This window comes from Ruditapes philippinarum, unplaced genomic scaffold, assembly GCF_026571515.1.
Source record: "Ruditapes philippinarum isolate M1 unplaced genomic scaffold, ASM2657151v2 ctg1723_1_1_1_1, whole genome shotgun sequence".
In the NCBI taxonomy this organism is placed as follows: domain Eukaryota; kingdom Metazoa; phylum Mollusca; class Bivalvia; order Venerida; family Veneridae; genus Ruditapes; species Ruditapes philippinarum.
In genome coordinates, this window is record NW_026862113.1 from 50,400 (window position 1) to 73,158 (window position 22,759).

General features: G+C 34.5%; 2 protein-coding genes across 2 annotated transcripts in view; both read left to right on the forward strand.

The window, feature by feature from the left end:
• The first annotated feature begins 1,544 nt into the window (after positions 1–1,544).
• LOC132717983 (uncharacterized) lies at positions 1,545–19,563 on the forward strand. The gene is made up of 15 exons (XM_060701591.1): positions 1,545–2,795; positions 3,035–3,256; positions 4,253–6,691; positions 7,104–7,462; positions 7,892–8,090; positions 8,379–8,562; positions 8,916–9,142; positions 9,890–12,907; positions 13,239–13,381; positions 13,965–14,068; positions 14,626–14,823; positions 15,983–16,211; positions 16,731–17,078; positions 17,503–17,674; positions 19,337–19,563. The coding sequence occupies exons 1-15, from the start codon at positions 1,583–1,585 to the stop codon at positions 19,561–19,563; spliced, it is 9,282 nt and encodes a 3,093-aa protein (XP_060557574.1). The 5' UTR covers positions 1,545–1,582.
• Positions 19,564–19,742: 179 nt separating this feature from the next.
• The window catches only part of LOC132717984 (uncharacterized), an 81,370-nt gene continuing 78,353 nt past the window's right edge, over positions 19,743–22,759 (forward strand). Inside the window, exons 1-3 of the mRNA XM_060701592.1 lie at positions 19,743–19,960; positions 20,757–20,904; positions 21,593–21,829. Coding sequence (XP_060557575.1) covers positions 19,743–19,960; positions 20,757–20,904; positions 21,593–21,829 — 603 coding nt within the window. The remainder of the gene's footprint in view (positions 19,961–20,756; positions 20,905–21,592; positions 21,830–22,759) is intronic.

Sequence of the window (22,759 nt, forward strand, 5' to 3'; positions counted from 1 at the left end):
TAACAGGATATTGTAGAAATAAATGATTATCAGGATATTGTAGAAATAAATTATTAACAGGATTTTTAGGAAATGAACAATTAACAGGGTATGTTAGATATGAGAAACAGTCTTGATTATCTGTCTAAAGTTTATATTCTTACTGAACTGGGGAGCATTTCACTAACATTACCCAAGTTTTACGTAAATTTGATATTACGCAAAACGTAAATTTACATACTGGTAAGTTGCATTTCACTAAACAGAACTTGCAATATACGCCAATAATAAGTGAGCGTAACTTTACGTTTAAACTTATGCAAGTGTGTAGCTAAGAAAGTTTAGTGAAACACAAATAAATACGCAAGTTCAGCTTATGCAAAAAGTTACGATCAAACTCCAGTTACGATAACTTAAGTGCGTTAGTGAAACACACTCCTGCTGTTTCAGTAAGCAAAAAATGATCTTCACGCTTGTAAAATAAGAACGCAATTTTGTGATTTTTTATTTTAATGCTTCTGGGTAAGTTATGAAACATTTTACATTAAAATGTTTACCCTTAGTTTTAGATTACTAAACACCTGGCTTAATAATGTTTCATTATGTATTATATCGACAACAATAATTCTGTTTTTACAGTGGTGGTAGTGCAGGGAAAGATAAGCATGGTGGAGCATCAGGAGGTAGTATTTGGATAACCTGTCAGTCTGCAAGCATTGCTGGTAATATATTATTTTGATCTTAATAAACAAGTTATTTAAGATATGCCCCCAGAATCTTTAGTGGGACTGTTTGTCCTTAAATATTTGGTGAAAGGGTACCTTATTTAAATATCTACATTCGAGCAGGGTTTGAGTCTAATTGGGTCAAGGTTAAGGTCACAGAGGTTAAAATTAGAAATGGAGGATTTGTTATAACTTCTATTCATATGGTTTTGTTTTGTTTTAGGTATAATCCATACCAATGGAGGATCCTCTGTAAGCTCTGGAGGTGGAGGTGGAGGATATATTGCTATTCACTTCGCTGAGGGATATGTTGATGATCGCTATATTACATCCTATGGTGGGGCCTCAAGAAGTGGACAAGTTAATGGTGCAGCAGGGGTTATTTATTTTGAAGAAAATACTAATGAAAAGGTTAGAAACTGGTTTTTGTTTCATTTACCTTTTGTTTTAGTTTCTTCCTGTTAAATCTGTTAAAAAAAAATTATAATCTTTAAGTAGTATGTGGTAAAATAGGAGATTTAAGAAAATAGAAGCAAAAATATTGATGCTGACAAGAACTTTACCCAACCAACTGTGTATCTTATTTTATGGTGTTGCAGGAATAATCATGGATATTTAAGAAACAATTCTTTATCTTTTCTCCTTCATATTGTGCATTATCATTGATTTTTAATAAATATCCATTTTTCCTTCAAATTGTGCATTAAAGCCCAAACTGAAATAATTGTGTAGCTCCAGAATTTTTCTCCTAATGTTAATTTGAATTATTGAGTAACACATGTGTTTTACAGACTATGTATTAGATACAAAATGACATTTTTAATCTCATGTTTTAGGTACTAATCAAGAGTGATAGAGCTACAACTGCTCTTTCCACAATGGCACTTCCCCTGTCTGAGGTTACTGTTCAGATTGATACTATTGAAGTGGTTGGCCCAGCAACCATTGGTTTCCTGGCCCGGCCAGAAACATCAACTCCAATTCTTAACGCACATGTCGGTAGAATCATCGGAAATGCCCAGTCTTTAGTCAGGGTTGATGAACATATAACACTGTTCTGGGGAACGAGGGTCGGTTACGTTAACTTGCTCAGAATCAACACAAATGTCTATGTGAAACACAATGGGAAACTTGATCTTCCAAAAACTGTTATCATTGACAAAGGCTGGTCTGTAGACGTTTGCGGAACAATCACTTCCAATGTGAATGAGATGATAGTCAGAGAGAAGGGTGCACTTAAAATGTCACATCCAGCCTCAGACTTACAGATTAACACCCTTGTGATCGACTATGAAGGTAGATTAGAGGAAACTAAGTATTGCGGTTCGCTCAATGAAAAAGTCACACTTCAATTAACTCATTTTAATAGAACACCAGACTTCAATCTTGATACAGACAAATTTGTACTGAGTGCATCTTTTGTAGGCAATGTTTCTATGATCGGAGTAATGGGAAATGAAACTGAATGTCCATTAAATGGGTCAATATACCTGGAGAGGGGTCAGTATTGCACTCTGCCACCAGGGGAACATACCTACACTTCCATTACAATCAGTCCAGGAGCAAAACTTAAACTTGATGGACGGGACTCAAAAGAATCACCTACTACTATTAAAGCAGATAATGTATTTATCAGTTTTGATGGTGTAATAACAGGGGTTGGTAAGGGTTACCAAGCAAATGGTCCAGGTTCTCCATTGATGGCAGGTCAAGGTGCAACTCATGCTGGAAAAGGTGTTGGAAATACCAAAAATACCTATGGTAATATGAAGTCACCTACAGAATACGGAAGTAATGGTCATGGAGCAACACTGTCATCGGGACGTGGTGGGGGACAGGTTAAGATAGTGGCGACAGATACTTTACATGTTGAAGGTAGAATAGATATGAGTGCAGACTCTGGAGAAGGTGGTAGTGGAGGCTCCATCTTCGTTGAGGCAAGGAAGATAATTGGTGATGGTTACATGATTGTTAACGGTGGTCAGGGTGGTGGTGGAGGAAGAATCGCTGCAGTTGCTACCCATACTTACTCTTTTACTGGCACTCTGTCAGCTGAGGGTCAAACAAACTCAGGAAAAAAGGGATCTTCTGGTATGTTACATTTTTGATGTGAGCTGGTTTTTTTTTATTTAACAAGTAGGCTTAAAAAACATGCGGAGATTTTTAAATGCCTATTTTTTTTTTTTCAGTTTTAAAGTATCTTAGATACATTTAGATACAATCAAATGATGGCATTTTGATTTTTCATGATAAGTAATATTTGCAATTTCACAATGTCATTTTGTTGTGATACAGAATATACTGAACACATTATTTTTTTCAATTTACAGGAACGATATATCTTAAATACCCAGGAGTAGAACAAGTCATTATAGATGGAACTGGTACAGAAACTACCCCAGTTACATCTGACATGGACACTCTGGTCATTGGGAATGCCTCGGTGTCTATTGCAGCCGATGTTACAATACGGAAACTTGTTACCAAGTCAGCTTACACAGTCTGTAAATTGACAGTAGTACGTGGAACAAATCTGTTTACCTCAACCATAGGTATGTTTATGTTCTATAGAAGTATTTTAGTGTATGTAGAAACTTAACAAGGGAAAGTGTTGTTGTAAATCCATTGTTCATGTAGTCCTAACAGCCTAATGGTTCAGAGGTTACTGACTTTTGGTTTCTTCACCATTCCTGTTGTTGGCTGGAAACAATTAATTGTTAATTATATATATATTGTATTCTATCATGTCAGAAAGCTATCCAGCAAGCTTTGGTGATTCTACTTAATGGTCTCTTTATATCTTAAATAATACAATAATTTAATGATTATATTACCTTGAAAACAAGGGACATCATGTGATATGCTGTTACTTAGAACCCACAACCTTTCAGATTTATTCTTTAAAAAAAAAATTGCTCCGCATCAAAAAAAACCAAACAAAAGAATCTACTTCAAAGCATCAGTGAATTTTATCGATGTTATAAAGTAGCCTCTCTGTAAAATTGTAATTGGTGGCCCTTCAACGGGAAATGTGTGCCATGAATGTCATATTTTGTATAATTGCCTGCCGCAAAAAAAAATTCAAGAGTTGAGATATTGTCTCTTGACATTTGTCTGTTTGGCTCCATTTGACATTTGCCTTTGTTGATAATTATAGATCTATAGATTGAATCTCGTCATGTCAGAAAGCTATCCAGCAAGCTTCTGATGGTTCTACTAAGTGGTCGCTTAATATCTTAAATAATGTAATAATTTATTGTTATATACCTGGAAAACAAAGGACATCATGTGATATACTGTTACTCAGAACCCACAAGCTTTCAAAAAAAGATTTATTCCACAACAAAAAAAAATTCTACTTCAAAGCATCAGTGAATTTTATAGATGTTATAATTTATTATTGTGACCCTTCAACGGGAAATGTGTGCCATGGATGTCATATTTTGTATAATTGCCTGTCGCAAAAAAATCAAGAGTGAAGTATTTTGTTAGAATTTCCTGAAACATTTTTTTTATAAAATGTCTATTGATGTTTTATTTCTATTCAGGAAATGCACACAGTGGGTTTAGTTGTCAGCTAGAAATTGAAGAAGGAGGCCATGTTACAGTTCAAGGACCTTTGTTTGTTTCTGGTGACCACTCAGTTCTCATGTTGTCTGGAACAATTAACTCAACCAGCCTGACTATTGACAACCATGGAAAGTTCACTGTGACATCATCTGGCAAATTATTGACATCATCCATAAAATTACATGCTTGGACTGTTTCTTCAGTGGCTATTAATGCAGCAATTGGCAGTGATGAAAACAAGATATCCATTGAAAATATTGAAATAGGCTTTGCAGCTAATCTTATTTTTGCACACAGCGAACTAGATATTCAATCAAATTCAATTAAAATGAATGCCACATCTAAATTGATAATAAATGGTGCCAAAAAGAATGTAAGCATTTCTGCAACAAATTTTGACCTTCAAGATGGAGCTGTTATCGATGTCAGTGAGGGAGGTGAAGGCAGCCCAGCACCTGGGTCCTCTCCTGACACTAGAGGTGCCGGCTATGGTGGGGAAGGAGGATCAAACCAAGACTCTACATATGGTTCATCTGTTGATCCTACTGAGTTTGGAAGTGGAACACCAAATGCCAAGGGTGGTGGAATAATTACATTAAATGTTAAAAACACAGCAGAAGTGAATGGTGCCCTGCTTGCAAATGGAGCAATGTCTTCATCTACAGGTGGTGCTAGTGGGGGAACCATCCTTATAAAAGCTGGTACCCTGCAAGGTCATGGTAAACTGTCAGTAAATGGGGGAAAAAGCTCTTCAGGAAGTGGTGGAGGAGGTGGGAGACTTGCTCTCATTGCTACATCAATGTCAAAGTTCCTTGGAAATATTGCTGCATTCGGTGGCAGTGGCCCAAAATCAAATGGAGCAGCTGGAACTATATATCAGCATTATAAAACATCAGGTAATTCAGAGGTAGAGAAAGTCATTATTGACAACAATGGCATAGTAAGTGATTCCATGACTTATATAAGTGATATCAATGACCTGACCGAGCTTAATATTAAAGGATTTGGACAGGTGAAGTTTAGTGAGACGTATCCAATAAAAATTGGAACAATCATTGGTGACCATACTGGGACTATGACAATCTTTGCAAACCAAGCCATTGACATTGCTTCATCATATGGAACATTGACACCATATGCTTTGATGTGCAAGCTAATTATCAAAGAGGGTGGGCAAGCTAAAATTCCCCCTAAAATTCTGTTAACTGACGATGACACTACTGGTAGAGACTGGTATAACCTTGAGCTATATGGAACTGTTTTGGCTGTTAGAGAACTTACTGTTTCCACTGGAGGGAGAGCCTTGATTCATTCAAAGAGCAGGTCCGGACTGTCCTCAACTGATTTAAAACCAATTGGAACATTATCTTTGAACAAAATTGATGTAACAACAGATGGTCTGTTGGAGTTAAGTTTAGACAGCATGGAAAAATACACTGTACAAATGATCAAAGAATTAAATGTGAAATACGGTGGAAAGGTCATAGGTCAAAATCTTGATATTAAAACACCTATACTTGAAGTGGCATATGGTGGTGAGTTAAGTGTCAATGGTGGGAACAGTGACAAAGGAACAGGAGCAGGTAATTCTGGTACATCTGGATCTGGTGGCAGCCATGGGGGTGCTGGTGGAATATCAGCTTCTGCAGTCAAACCATCCTCAAATTACACTGGTGTGATTGTCAGTGCTACAGAGTTTGGTTCTGCTGGTGGAGATGGAAGCACAGAATCAGGTGGACGAGGAGGTGGCTATATTGAATTGACAGTGGCTGATTTACTGAATATACATGGAACTTTGAGTGCAGATGGAGATAATACCATAAACAATGGTGGTGGTGGCAGTGGAGGTGGAATCAAGATATATGTAAAAGGTGATATGGAAGGGTCTGGAATAATTTCTGTTAGGGGAGGAAGCTCTAAGACAGGGGGAGGAGGAGGTGGGGGCAGGATTCATATTAATGTAGATGGAAGTTTTGATTACCTTGGAGATTACAGACTATGTGGTGGAACATCAACATCTGGACAGGCTGGTGGCTCTGGAACATCCTTTGTAGTATTCAGAAAATCTGGGATACCTGGATATGTCAAATACCTTTATTTAGATAATTCTTGCTCTTCTGGTGCCACAATGGGTGTAACATTTATTGATTTACCAGGACAATCTCTACACACACTAGATAGCTTGCATATTGCTGACAATACTGAATTGAGGTTCACAACACCTTCTCTACATTTCATCGCAAGGACACTGGAATGTGGGACAGGAAGTAAAATTGTTGTAGACAATCATGTTGTGTTTAGTGCCAATGTGTATCAAACTTATAGTGCTATAGCATGTAGCTTTGATCTGAAACAAGATGGAGAATTGAGGTTACCAAATACAGTAGAATTGAAAGGAAAATCAAGTACTTTGGAAGGTAACTTACATTTTTTAAAACTTCTTTTAGCAGACTAAAAATTCTTTTAGAATTGACAATTGTCAAATATCTGTTATGTGTGGCATGAAGTTAGGATGTTCTGTGTGACTCACAATCATGTAAGTAAGTACAATGTACGTGTATTTAAGAAACCATTTTTGCTAGATTTCCCAACATATGTTCATGTTTGTATTAGAGTTAACATTGTAAATAGGACAAAGAAAAATAGATCTTGACAGCTACAATGTATATGTTATATGTAATAATATCTTCATGAAAAGAAAATTAAATGTACTGATTACAAACAAATTTAATTCTTACCAAAAGCCATATGTTCTTAGTCCACTTTTGCGACATTAACAACATCAAAATTATTTTCATTGAACAGCTGAAACCTCTTGTTAATTTTCAGGTATCCTGTCAAATATTCAGTCTTTGATAATCTCAGCCAATCAACAACTGACCTTGTCACCTTATGCAAGAACAGGTTTATGCTGTTATGAAAATGGCACACATAGATCTCTAACTAAAAAGGGAGAATACAGCTTCTTCAAATTTATTCTGAAAAATTATGCTCAAGTAACATTTGAAAAAGATCCATCTACACTAAAGGCGATAAAGTTTGCTGTACTAGAGTTGCATTATGGGTCGACCTTAATTGGTAAAAGTCTGGATATAACGTCAAATGAGATCATATTACATCCTGGAGCAAAGATGAAGTTACAAGGAGGTGGATACACATCTCAGCTTGGACCTGGAGCAGGAAAAATGGTACATGCATTTAAGATTAATCAAATTTTCTCAGTGAAGTTTTTAAGTTAGTCCAAAAGTGTTGAGAGTTCTTGCACAATTTGTTACATCTAAGGAACAGACTTAAACTAATTTTGAAATATTTTAAATTTACCACTGTTAAAGGGTCTTTTTGTACAGGAATCAAATACTTCAAGCTGTATTTTAGATATCTGTTACGTTTTATAATTTAAAATATGCCAAACTACTAGCTGGTTTTACTTTCATTGTAGAAATGATTTATATCAAGGGTTATATGTGCATAAATCATGAATATGTGAATTGACATAGTATAATCAAGAAGTTAAATGAAGTATTTTCACAAGTCAGAACATTTTAAATAAAGCACAACTTTAAGCTATACCATCTCTTCAAGTATCATACTTGCAATTTCATCTTTCATTCATGTAGGTGGACAACATTGGTACTGGAGCCGGACATGGTGCGCCTGGAGGAACTAGGACAACGAGTATTAAAGGTGGGGCATCTTATGACAATACCAGACTCCCTATAGAGACTGGCAGTGGTGGTGGTAACTCAGTTAGTGGAACTGGTGGTACAGGCGGTGGATATCTGAAATTGTCCCTCTTCAAACTGCTCAAAGTTGATGGTACGTTGCATTATTAATACTTTTATTTTTCAGCTAAAATCAGAATTTATTTCAATTTAACCAAAAGTCAGTATGATGGTGGTGGATTAATTGATTGATTGATTGATGAAATAAATAGTAAAATCATAAGCACTTTATATAATAAATGAATATGTTTCTACTTTCCTGGCTTTATTATTTGGGTTTTTAAATTACACAAATATTCTTAAAAAGTTTCAATTGCAACTAAGATAAAAAGAAAAGTTATCAGTTATGGTGAAGGTAAAGGAAATGTGATAACTATTTAAGGCACAATACAAGTAGATGGGGAAGCTGGAACAGGATCTAACAGTGGTGGTGGAAGTGGCGGTACTATAGATATAACAACACCTCTACTGAATGGTGATGGTGAAATCAGATGTAATGGTGGGAAAGGTCAAGGTTATGGTGGAGGTGGAGCCGGTGGTAGAATGGTGATAAGGGTCAAAGAAGAGTAAGTTTATAAATTATTATGAATAATAAATTATGGGTCATGGACAAAAGTGAAGGTCAACGGTCTCAGATGAAACATAGCAAAGATTATGTACAAACTTAATTACAAGAATAATATCATATCAAAAGAACTTCAGAAATATGATTAAATTTCACAAATTTAACAAGGAAGAAAAAACCTGAGTTTTGAATTCATTGTTGATTAATTTAGTTTGCTCATCATGCTGCAACAGTGTAAATGTTATTTTTAGGAAAATATCTGACAACAGATACCTAATATGAGTAGCCTTCAGGCCAAGGTAAAACATAATTATTTGATGTTTAACTTTGAATTTTTGTTTTTTCTTTTAATAGAAACAATTTTATCGGCACAATGAAAGCATATGGTGGTGGCAATGATAATAACATAGAGACTGTAAAAGCTGGTCCAGGAACTATATATCTGCTGGAAGGACAAGCTCCCAGACTAAACCACTCACTGAAAATACAGGGAGATGTTGACAGCTCTGTTCAAAATCAAACATTCACATACATCAATGGAACAACAGCAGAATTCCATTATAACTTGCTCACTCTAACAGGTTGGTATCTTGAATTAGCTAATAATGTTGTGTATAATTGTCTTATTAAGTTCTTTAAAGGGACTCAACTGAGATTTTTTGACATGATGGGACTGAAAATATTTTTTTCCAGATAAATGGACCATTTGAAGTAGGTTAAGACCACTAATCTTTGTGCAAAATTTCAGATCATTCACGCACTTTGTTTTTGCGGAATAATTATTCAAATTGTAAAAAAATGCCACAAAATGAAAGACGTTTAAACGCTTTTTACTTAAAACGGGCTAAGAAAAGCATAAAAATTTCAATTTATTTCAAAGTATATTTCATAACTATCTTTGCATATATTTTTGTTTAAAGTGCCCCAGCTCATTTATGTCAGAAATTCAAATGTTATGTTTTAGGCTTTTAAACCTCAGTGAAGTCCCTTTAAGATAAAATACTTTTTTTTAAAGAGTGTCACTAAATACTTGATTTTATGCAAGAGTAAGGTATGATTTTGGGAAGCACAGGTGATTTCAGTGTAAACTATTCAATTGTTTAAAAAATACTCATGGAAATAATACATGATATTCTATTAATATGTACATTTAAAAATGCTAATATTAATCTTTTATTAGCATTTGGATGGTGTCTCTGCTAAGGGAAGCTGTATCAGAGTTACTAATTAAGGTTCATAAGATTGACAAAGAAGAGTTGTGATAATTGTATAGTTTAATTATGGCTTGCTTGATTGTTGCTAAAAGTGATTATTTTGCCATCTGACAGGCTATGCAAACATGGTATTTGGATCTCCTGACACTGTCCTTAAACTAGATGACATGTTAGGTGACTCTACTGGAACCATACACGTAACAGATAAACAGGTTGTTCTGGCTGCTGTGGTTGAAGGAATTCCAGGAACTTTCACAACAAACATCAACTTTATAGTGGGAGAACACGCCGTTCTACATGTACCTCAGACATTAATTGTAGCTGGTGTTACCCTTGATATAAAAGGAACAAGTACCATAAGTAATATTGTTATTGAAAGAGGAGGAACATTCAAAGGCTATGTAACAACATTTACTTCCAATTTTGTAAATGGTCAGTATAACCCAACAAGTTCTCCAGGAAGTTATGAACTAAATTCAATGAAGTTAAAAGCTGGAGCCAACTTCATCTTACCGGCAGGTGGATTTAAGATGGTGATAGGAACTCTAGAGTTGAAAAGATATGTGATTCTGGAAGCCGACTTTGTAAATCTGATTGCTGCTACAATAATCCTTGAAAGAGGAGCAGCTTTAAGCACCAATGGGAAAGCGGCAAGAGATAGTCCTCTAATACCTAGAGGAGCTCATGGCACAGGAAAGAATGGTGGAGGCCATGCCTCTGCTGGTGGGGTAGCTAATGGTGTCTCTATTGACGCAGCATCTGAGCCTTACGGGACAATCTATAAACCATTGACTCCAGGAGCTTCAGGTGGTCAAGGTGGGGCTGGAGGTGGCTATATCAAAATTTTAACAGATGAGCTAATACTTGGAGGAATTTTAAGATCCTCTGGTTTAAATTCAGGAAGCGGGGGTGGTGGGGCTGGTGGAAGTATTTATGTCCAATGTAGTGTTGCTCTGAAAGGTCTTGGTATAATGGAGTCCAAAGGTGGTTCAGTGACGTCATCCAGTGCAGGGGCAGGAAGTGGTGGTCATATATCAGTGGATATGAAATCTGATGAATACCAGGGTAAATTTAGTGCTTCTGGTGGAACTTCACCTGCAGCTCATGGTAATGGAGGTCCAGGCTCCATTTATCTCTTATCAGGCAACTATGGAGAAAGACTTATTTTGGATAATGAAAATGGACAGACTGACTATTACACTACATTAAATGAAACTACTTTGGATCTCAATTTTGATCTTGTAGATATTTATAACAATGCCAAACTTCAGTTAAATAAAGATGGAAAAACAAGGAAATTGAATGTCATGAAAGTAAATGGAGATGGGACAGGTTTGATAAGAATTCAAGCTGATCAAACAGGAACTCTTGAAAGGTCAATAACTGATACAAAAGCTAACTCTAAATTGAGGATCAACTTGGAACTTCATAATGGAGGAGAATTCATCATGTCTGAAACAGTCACTATCCTTGGTCTAGGTAAAGTTGCCCTGGACTTGAATGGTATTCTCAGAGGTGCCTCTAATCTTTATCTTGGCCCGGGAAGAAAAATGAAAATTGGATCTAAAGCTAAGATAGTGACCTTTACAGCAACTGATCTGTCAACTATTGATTATGTTAACTTTGGAACACTTCAGCTAGAGCCTGACAGTTTTGTTGAATATGAATCTAACACTGGAGCTAAAATGAGAGCAAGTAATATTAATCTGAAATTCTCTGCCAGAATATATGCTGACTACTTTAACATAACTGCATCTAACTTGGATCTTGAACTTGAGAGCAGTCTTAGCTGTTCAAGCCCAAACAGGCCAAATTCCAACACCATGGATGTTACCACAGGGTCTGGAAAGCCAAACAATGGTTACAATGGAGGGGCAAGTCATGCAGCAGTCTCTGGTGGTGAAAAAACTGTCTATGGAACATCATACAACTCATTGTATAGACCAACAAGTGCTGGTAGCAGGGGGACTTATAATGTTATAACTAAAGAAAAAACTGGAGGTATGGGAGGGGGTTGGATACATACAAAGATCGGAAACCTATTGATAAATGATGGTACCATTTCAGCAGATGGTGCAAAGGCTACATCAAATGGTGGAGGAGGTAGTGGGGGAAGTGTTCTTATTGAAGTTTATGAGTTTGAAGGATATGGAAAGATTTCTGTCATAGGTGGAGCAGGCTGGAGTAGCAATGGTGCTGGATCAGGAGGAAGGGTAGCAGTTAATTGTACTCTTGTAATTGAATTTGAGGGAAACTACATAATGTATGGAGGGATTGGGGCAAATGATTTACAGAGTGCAGGAGGTGGCACAGTCTATCTAGAGGATATTAGGTCATCCAGAGCATACAAGCGTCTTCTACTTGACAACCATGGTAGACCTTGGGACAAATATGCAACTATAGATGAAAGTTTTACCTACCATTACTTTGATGAAATGCATCTTGTGAATAAAGCTACAGTCCACATGGTGGAAGATAACAGGAAATCTTTACTGGAAGTTGACAAGGTGTTTGGAGATGGTACAGGTTTAATTCAAGTGCATAAAAACCAGGTCTTGAAGGCGGAATACAGACCTTTGATAAGAAATGCATTCCTTACTGCAGTAAACTTCATTATTGATTATGAATCAGAAGTATTTTTCCCATCTATAATGTATGTTTATGGTGAAGGAGTCTTGATGACTGGCCAGACTGAGTCTAGGTCTTTAGCTATGTTTGGGAGACTGACTGGAATAGCAGACATGATTCTTGGGTTTGAAACCTTGCTTTATTTTGGAGATCATGCTCACACAGCAGGTATTGATGCAGATACTCAGACCTATTCAAACATTCAGCCAGAAGGAACTGTTATATTCGGAACGCTTGATTTGAGAAGTTACTCTGAGATAAAGTATTCCCCAGATAAGACTGTGTTACAAAAGATTGCTAAAATTGATGCAAGATACCAGTCTAAAATCTCAGCAGAGAGCATTACAATAGAATGTGGTATACTGAACATAGAAGCTGGGGCTACATTGACGTCATCGGCTATATATAGACCACAGGATACATTAGATGAACAGTTGGGCAAGGGAGGAGATTCAACTGGAGGAAATGGTGCTACAGGTGGAGGCTATGCTTCAATGGGTGGAGGTAAGTGATTTAATTAGTGTTTTTTGGGTTTGTTTTTTTTAGTATTTAAATAGTGACCAGATTTATATGGTCAAAAATAATGTTTGATTGAAACACAAAGGGTTTTGAATGATATAAATTAACCTATATATTTGTTATATATCGTTATAATTTTTAAGGTTTTATAGATATTTACCCATATTTTCTACTTATATTTCATGGATTTGCATAGTTGTCTTATTGCTTTAGATAGAGAATTTGTTATAATTATATTGTAAGCTTGAAGCTACTCTTCCAGTCATGTGTGTACAGATTACAGGGCATATAAACACTATTTTTATCAATATTTAAGGGTTGTACAGCAGTGATCTGTCAGTGATAACTGGAGGAGGAAACTATTACGGCAGTCTGTACCTACCTAAACACAGAGGTAGTAAAGGTGGATCTGGAGTAAACAGTCCCAGTGGCACTGGTGGAGGTGTCATTAAACTTAAGGTACATGTCTTGTAGTCATCTTAAAGGTGAATGCCTCCGGATGGGCCAAAATATTTCTGAAAAAATTAAACTTACTACTACTTTAAGAAAAGTAAACAAACAACAATTTACATGTTATGTACATGTACAACTAAGTATTGATTTTGGGGTCTTTATCACCATATTTCTAGTGCGTGACTAATGCAGTAATTGCTATTTTTGCTTTTTTGACCTCTTTATCGGAAATTTACATGTACATGTTTTAATTGTTAGGGCTGTTTGCAATGTGTAAATTACTTAATTTGTTCATTTTACAATGTTTTACTTTAAAATACTTTTTCAAAATTTTCATGACAATTTGCATGAATCCTGAGACATGCTGCTTTAATGTTGACTTTTTAACCCTTACCTTCCAAAATTTGTAAAATTGACATCATTTTGTTTAGACACTAAATGGAAGGGATTTTTGAAAGCCATTAGTATATTGTCTGGTCAGATTTCATGCATGTGTAGGCAAGGCTAGTGGCTTTAGTATGTCAATACTGTTACTGGAATCAAATAAAGAGAATGTTTATTGATAACTTCATTATGAATGACATTTTAGGTGGCTACAGACCTTCTTGTAGATGGTACAATATCAGTGGATGGCTCACATGGCAGTATAAGTGGTAAATCTGGTGGTGGTAGTGGTGGAACTATTTTCATTGAGTATGTTTACAGCTGTTTTCATATCTTAAAAGTAATTCAACCTTGTTCTTGGACTTGAGGCACTTTATCAATTTAAATGCTAGTATTCTTCTTGACTTCTCTTGGTTTCCAAGTTTAAGTGACATGTCCATTCAAGGGTACATAGTGAGTAAACAGGAAAATGTCAAAATAAGTACATTTTGCCATGTTTCCTTTTAAATATATAATTAACTTCACTGTAAATAACTCGTGTGATCAAAGAAAATTTCAATAAATATCTATCAGCATTTACCAGTAACGTTCAGTTTATAAAAAGAGTGGGATAGTCTTTGTATATTTTATTTCAGCTGTATAATTTATCTTTTCAATCACCATCATAGATATATATAGTCAATTCAGCTCAACTTGAGAATGAAAAAATGAGCATAATGTCACTCTTAGCAAGGATTTTTAAGTTAAAACTTTCTATTTCTTTTACTGAGAAAAACAGTGGTCTGTAAAATATAAATATATATTATAAGATAGTTGTATTCATGTTTCTTTTTCATTTAAAAATATATATTTTTCTTGTGTCACAGGTCGATCAACCTTGAAGGTCATGGTGTCATACAATCACAGGGTGGGGATGGTTACAGTGGAGGAGCAGGGGGTAGAATTGCAGTGTATCTTGATACACAGGTGTATTACCATGGAAAATATCAGTCTCTTGGTGGGGATGGTAATGGACAATATCTCTCACAAGGTGGACCTGGTTCTGTCTACATACAGGATACAAGGTTTGACTGTCTTAATTTTTACCTATAATTTGTGAAGCTGTATCTGTGGTTAAACACACAAGTTCTAAGACATAATTCTGCATACAGGATCAGAGATAGCCAGCACACCAGAAATTTCCAACTGCTTGAAACAAACCTACTTGAGTAATAAATTAGATAGGCTGTGAGATATTTTTGAAAGATGTTATTTTAAGATGTTATAAGTATTACATGCTTTTCAGTGAATAGTGAAAGTTATATTTTGATAATTTCACAGTGAAATTATAAAATGTTTTTCACTTTAGCAGGACTATTATCTGAATGTGGAGCAAAAGAATATTTCTTAAAAAGGTGGAAATATTGTTAAAAATAGACTCTGATGTGCTTCATAACAAGAGGCACATAAATATCTGCAAATACGATTTTAAAACTGTTACAAAATTTGTACAATTTTACAGAATTACTTTTTAACATTTGATGATGTCATAAATGAGACCAGATGTCGGATCATTGCTATTATAAATCAGTAATAAAAAATATTTTAAAACCCCTAAAAGACATGAAATAAGTAGAAAATTTGTTTCTTTTTTATGTAAGATCAAATTATATTTTGCTTCTGAATGCCAGCTCTTATATTTTCGCTCATAATTATGCCATTCTTGAAAATATTACATCTGGTTTTCACTTTGTAAAATATATAAATCTTGTATTCAAAAACAAACAAATATCCTCTACATTTTAGTTGATGAATTTAATACCTTTATAACATAATTCTACTTAGTGCCTAAGTTATAGTACATGTGTTTATTGCTTTATTTATCTCATTGTCACATATTTTATAGTCTTTTTTAAGACAAATTTGAGATTATATATTCAACCATATGATACCATGCTAAATTTGTGAACTGGTGTTTTCAAATGTAATGTAAATGTTCTTCACTAATGTTTAGAAGATGGACCCGGATATTGAAATCAAAATGACAGAAGTCTGTGAGTAGCCAATTGTATAGTGTACTATAGTGTGTTAGGAAAACTCAATTACCTAGACTGGCTCTATACTGGTAGGCAAATCACTCTTGCTGTAGAAATTTAAAATTAAAGCCTGATAGCAAATACTTTTCATGAATATGTTTTTTCAACAAATTTGCAATTTTGGTAAACTTTTTAAATTAAATTTTAGATATTCTCGAAAATATGAACAACTTCATATAGACAATAAAGGAAGGTCATGGGATCATCAGTACATACTTGATGAAATAGATAATGGCGCCTCCAAGGATAATTACTACTTTGACGAGATTTATATAACCCGGAACGCGTCAGTTCAACTAAAATCTGGAGACAATTTACTGAGAAACCTAACATGTAACAAGATTTTCGGTGATGCTTCAGGAAGAGTTTATTTAAGGGTAAGTTATGGTTTTGGGAACAAGTCTGGGTGGGCTTACTGAGAAAATTAAGCTGTTTAGATAAATTATGAATAACAGTTTTCACAACAACAGCCATATTAGACGATCATTAATTACAATAGTGATTGGGAATTTTGCATACTCCATTTTAGGAAAAAGTGGAAATTTTTGCATTTGGGAATGGGTCTGTAAGTTTACAAGAAATCTAAAGAAGGCGGAAAACTCTGGTCTATCATATGATTTTTTCATTGTGTACAGTTGAACTTTATTAATATTAATTAATTTATTTATTTCAATTAATATCTTTCATGGAGAATAAATGATCACCTTAGTACAAGAACATAATAAGTCCTAAATTTAACAGCAATTAATCAGTTATTGCACTAAGATGATGATATATCATTTCAAACAACATATTTAAAAGATATTGACTGTCAGAAATAAGGAACACTGTTATGGTATTTAGGCATTAGAATTTAAGCATTAGACTGTTCTATTGATATAAGCTGTCTTTTACAGGCCAACCAGACAGCTTTCTTAGAAGAGTACCAGACACTGACTAAACTACCAATTAACTTATGGATAGACCAAGGTGCTCGAGCGTACCTCTCACCTCTCATCTATATCCTCGGCCTCGGGGAAATAGCTCTTAAATGGAATGGAGAAATGGTCAGTGTGCGTCACATTAGGATCATCCCTGGACGGGTCATTAATATCGAAAGACAAGCTATGACGAGTCTAATTGAGGATGGTAAATTAATAGTTGGTATACCAGGAGCATTCCAATTTGCATCTATGGAATTAGGTGCCACTGCTCTGATGGAATTGCCTCCACCCATGCCACTGTTGTTGACAGTTGGCATATTGGTAATTTTATGTTTTGTTATGAAAATTTTATTACAATTTTATTGTATTTATTATACTAAGTGGTACATTTGGTTCATTTAAGCAAAGATTTTTTTTTTATATTTTACTTGGGGGTGGGCCATTGGGGAGGGTTCTAGGGGTGTTTTACTTTTTATAATCTGAGAAAATAAATACATATTTATTTAGATATGTAACATGCCATTTCAAAACTTCTTTTTAAAAGATAATTCCTCTTTTAAAAGATTTAAAACATATTTATTTAGATATGTAACATGCAATTTCAAAACTTCTTTTTAAAGGATAATTCCTCTTTTAAAAGATTTAAAATTGTTATTTTCTTTGTATTTGGATGTTTCAAATTAAAAAACAACAACAATAAAATGAAAAAAAAGAACAGTTGACTTAACCTTATCATTTTTAACAGGATATCAAATACGACTCGCGATTTAAGGCAGATTCCTTCCAAGTTCTAGCCACAGATTTCTACCTGGAACCTCTTGCTCAGTTTGTGTGTATAGGGACTTCACGTGAATCTCAAACTGGAGACTCACCAAACATTGGTGCTGGCGCTGGACATGCCACTGTTGGTGGTGGATGTGAGTGCCATCTTTTATTTCTTGAACTTCCGACTTTTGCTTTAAAAACAATATATTTATAAAATGACACATTTTTTATGCGAAGCACTTTATGTTACAGCAGATGAATAATTATATACATGTGTTGCATTTAATTTATCTGTAAAAGCCAAAATTAAACAATTTTGGTCTCATTTATTAGTATTCCAACTCATTAAAGGGTTATGAGTGATGATAAGCTGCACGTTTCGGCTTATTTTTTTACAATTTCAGGCTGTCCAGCGTCCCTAAAATTCCTAAAAAATCCTAATTTTTTTCAGTTTGGCTAAAATTCCTAAAAAAATGAAAAATTCAAAGGGAATTCCTAAAAAAGCCCTATTTTTTAACTTAAATTCCTATTTTTTTTATCTTTTGTGATAAACATATCGCGAAACAACCATATTTCAATCACAAATTCAGTCAGTGGAGTTGATGTCATGTCTGACTTAAAATGGCATAAAGTCACATGTTGTATTTACTTCAATGCCATACTTGATTAATTACCAGATGTTATCAGAAAAATAATAACTGTTTGTTTTAAATGGAACAATGAAAATTGTCAGACTTTGACTATATCAAAATAATCACCTGTTTAAAATTGTGATAAAAATTTTTCCAAGGAAGTTACATTTTTATTGGCTACAGAGTTTTACCATTTGCCTCAGTCTCAGGTGTATTTAAAGCAAATCTTTACATGATGAAACTACTAAATATCATCAAACTTTATGTAGGGGTCCTTACTAATAAAATCTGAATTTGTAATCAAGTTATTTTCAAGTGGTGACTGTAGAACAGATCTTTTGTAAGTGATACCAGCTGGCAGATCTAGACAAGTTTCCATTGCTAATTATAAAGTGGGTAAGGTAAACTGGTAGTAATGATTGGATGCTTAAACCCTTTTGGTACCTAATTAGGGTATTAAGAAGTGACACCTCCAGTTGCCCTTTTTGTACACATTAACATGTACTGAACATATGTTATAACATATAGTGTAAGTTTTTGAAAATCTGGAAAAAAAAACTGTTGAAAGTCATTGAAAAAACTGACATTGTTGTGAAATTTCTACAATTTTTAGTAGCCTGGTTTAATTGTCTTAAACAAATTCTTCATAGGTGAATACCCTGCTGTTTGAATTTAAGTTTAAATATTCCTGGAAATGACTTGAGTGGGTCATATTGTTTTTATTGTTTTTTAAGAAAGATCAAGACTTGTTCCATAAAATGTATAAATGTTGATAAATAAATAGCTAAAATAAATCTAAAGCATACTTTTCCCTTTCCATTTTTTATTGGCTATTTTCCTTTATTTACCCTAAAATTCCTAATTTTAGCCCTAATTTTTTTTAAAAATTGCCCTAAAATTTGCCCTAATTTTTTGTGAGAAGGTGCTGGACAGCCTGCAATTTATATCATATTTCATGACAAGCTAGTTCTTTATTGTGTAATTGTTTTCAAACTCATACATTTTGAATGAAACTAAATTATGATGTACCAGTAAGCTGTTTTTAATTAAGAATAATTTTATAATAATTGAACTTATTCAAAAAATGTTAAAAGATATTTAGTGTAACAGGGATTCTAACTCCTTAATTTATGTGATTCCATTGCCTATGTCTATCTTTCAATATCCTATTACATTTCTTAGTTGGTGGTGATCCTACAGTTGGTGGAGTTGCATATGGATCTATATATAAACCAAGTCAGACTGGCAGTGTGGGGGGCGGAGCTAATGGTGGGCGTGGAGGAGGCAGAGTAAAAATTCGGGTACCAGCTGAATTCTTATTGGATGGTAAAATTCTAGTAGATGGAGCAAATGGTGGAACAAGCAGTGGAGGGGGAAGTGGGGCTCAATCTTCATTGAATAAGGTGTAAATTTAATTGTTATAAAATTTTTCAATTATATTTTTATGTTATAAAATTTTTATTTTCCCCGGAGATATAAATTGTCCCAAAAAATTTTTTTGACCCAATTTATATGGGTCATATACCCCTAGTCTTGAATAGTAATACAATTTTATGTCTATTATGATTTTTTTTTTTAACCAGGGGGCATGTCAGGACATGGTAAAGTGTCATCTGTTGGTGGTAAAGGTGACCGGTCAGCAGGTGGGGGTGCTGGAGGAAGGATTGCCATCCATACCTGGGATTCAAACCTCTACAAGGGGGAGTTGCTGGCCTATGGTTCAGGTGGTACCACTGATGGTGATGTAGGGGGGCCTGGCACAGTCTTTGTAGAAGATAAGCTGGATGCTTACACATACCAGAGCAGGTTTGATGTTTAATGCTTGTCATGTTTCATACATTAACCCTTAAAGTGCTGGAACCAAAAGCATTAAGCCTTTGCCACCAGTATAGAGCCAGGCCAGCCTGCACGTCCGTGCAGTCTGACCAGGCTCTATACTGTTGGCTGACAAACTTTAATTATTCAAATTGATATCCCTAAAATTGATAATGGACAGTCCCAAAAATGGAAGTGGGACAAGTCCATTTAAAATATTCAGCATGTTCAGGGTTAATTTTATGCTAGGATAAATACTCAGTTTAACACAATATTTGTTGAGTTTGATGTCTTTTTGTTTAGAATTTAATTGGCAAATACTGTTAGTTTTCTCACCTTCACAACATGATTTTTTGGTATTTAATGTATACTCTAACAGCAACAAAAAAGCAATTTAGAATATTAAGTGTAACATGTATATACATTTAGAAGAATATACATTTAGAAGAATTGTGAGGGTTAATTTCAATAAATGTTATTGAGAGAAGAAAGTTTTGAACTTAAATCTTTCTGACAATTTTGTATGAGAACTGTGCGATTGTTTGGTTTACTTAATATTCAACTATTTTCAACTATTTTCAAAGAAGGAAATTAGTAATTAATGTTCATATATATATATATGTAAAACAACAACAACAAAAAGAACACTTGTATTACTATTAACTATAGATAGTTACCAAGACTTGATAAATATCATAAAAAATATTATTAGGACTTGTATGGCAAAATGAAAACATTGATACTTCCTAAATTTCTTTTTTAATAAATATACTTCTCTTCTCTATAGGCTATACATAGATGGACGAAACTTGAAGGTACCTAAACCCCTGGTGATAAATGAAATAAACCCCAGACATATTAAACAGGCAGCCGATGGTTTACAAACGTCAAACAATGCTCAACTTGACTTTGAGCATGTTATGCTCAGTCAACGTGTAAGTTTTTAAAAAAATTATCATTCTTAGAGATTGGTACAGGTTTCAGAAATAATAAGAGAGAGATTTAAGTAATGGTGGTTATTTTTGTTACTCGAATTCATATTTAACTTTTCAGCCTGTATCTCTAGATCAGAAATTTCCTCTACACTGCATAAGTTTCTAAATAAACATGACTTGTACTGTACTGTGGTGGTAGGAGGGGGATGGTATTATGTAGTTAGCAGAAAGGACCACCAGAGAAACTGTCACTTGTTTAAACTTTTTTTCACCACCAGTTGTTATGAGAATTAATTTTTACTGGGATTGTTTCAATTGATATTCAGCAGGTCATATATAAAACATTGGTACCAGTTTGCACCCTTTACTTGACATTCTATAATAAATTGCAGATATAAGGCACTCTTTCTTTTTCTGTGGTACACTGTATATTTGGGTTGAATTGGTCATGAACAGTTACCTTCTTTTACTTTAATGTTAAATCAAATATAAGGCTAATATTATATCAATTATATAATTGACAGATGTTAATTGCATACAGGTAATGAATTCTCATCACTTATACAGCATCGATATCAAATAAGAGGTTATTGTACATTGTTGAGTACAAAACTGAATTTTATTGAACAACAGAACACCAACTTGTCAGTAAATCATGTAATATATGTATATAAAACCTCTTTTTCAGGCCATGTTAGAAATAGGTCCAGGAAAAGATAATATCACTACTGTGAACATTGACCTAATGATGGGAGATAGGACAGGATATTTACACATGAAAGGTGGACAAACATCATACCTGGAATATTCTCAATACTCTATTCTACGATCAACACCACCAGTTAACTTCCAAATAGATCAAGGGTCACAGATCTGGTTGTCTTCAGATTTCAAGGTCATTGGAAATCATGTTCCTGCCTTCCAGGTATGTATTTAAGATTAGCAAAAGCATCTTTTTGATAAATCTTCAACAAGGTTAGAAATCTGGTAAGAAGAAATCAAAGGTTCATAGAAATCATTTCATAGTTATGGATGTGTAAGACTTTGATAAAGAAAAAAATCAATTTGAAATAAGAATGTCTTTAAGTAGAACTTGAATGGCAACTTTTTGTGTCGCCTGAAAAGGTGACATATAGGGATAACTTTTGTCGGCGGTGTCGGCGTCGGTGTCGGCGACGCAGTTGTCGGCGTCGGCGTCCCCTAAAGCTTGTCCGGAGCATAACTCAGTCACTTTAAGTTGGATTGACTTCAAACTTGGTATGCATGCTTCTTTCAATAACACAAAGTGCAGTGCTTAAGGACCGGTACTCTGCACTTCTTAATTTTTGAGTTATTGCCCTTTGTAAATTTTCATACTTTAAATTTTGTCCGGCCATTTCTCTTCAACTATAAAAGCTTATGGACTTTCAAACTTCATACAATGATAGATCTCATTAAGAAGAAGTGCATTGCACAAGAATTGGATATTGCACTTCCTAATTTTTGAGTTATTTCCCTTTGTTAATTTTCATACTTTATTTTTGTCCGGGCCATTTCTACTAATGTATAAAAGCTATGGACTTGAAAACTTCATAGGATGATAGATCTCATTTAAGAAGAAGTGCAATGCACAAGAACTGTTACTCAGCATTTCTTATATTTTTAATTATTGCCCTTTGTTAATTTTCATACTTTATTTTTGTCCGGGCCATTTCTCCGAAAGTATAAAAGCTTTGGACTTGAAACTTCATAGGATGATAGATCTCATTAAGAAGAAGTGCAGTGCCAAGAACCGGTACTCTGCATTTCTTATTTTTTGAGTTATGGCCCTTTGTTAATTTTCATACTTTATTTTTGTCCAGGTCATTTCTCCTCA

Coding starts and splice junctions, on each gene's coding strand:
- LOC132717983 (XM_060701591.1), top strand. CDS start 1,583: ATGGCACTTCCCCTGTCTGAGGTTACTGTTCAGATTGATACTATTGAA. Junction 8,091..8,378: donor CAAACTGCTCAAAGTTGATG/GTACGTTGCATT, acceptor TAACTATTTAAG/GCACAATACAAGTAGATGGG. Junction 8,563..8,915: donor GTGATAAGGGTCAAAGAAGA/GTAAGTTTATAA, acceptor TTCTTTTAATAG/AAACAATTTTATCGGCACAA.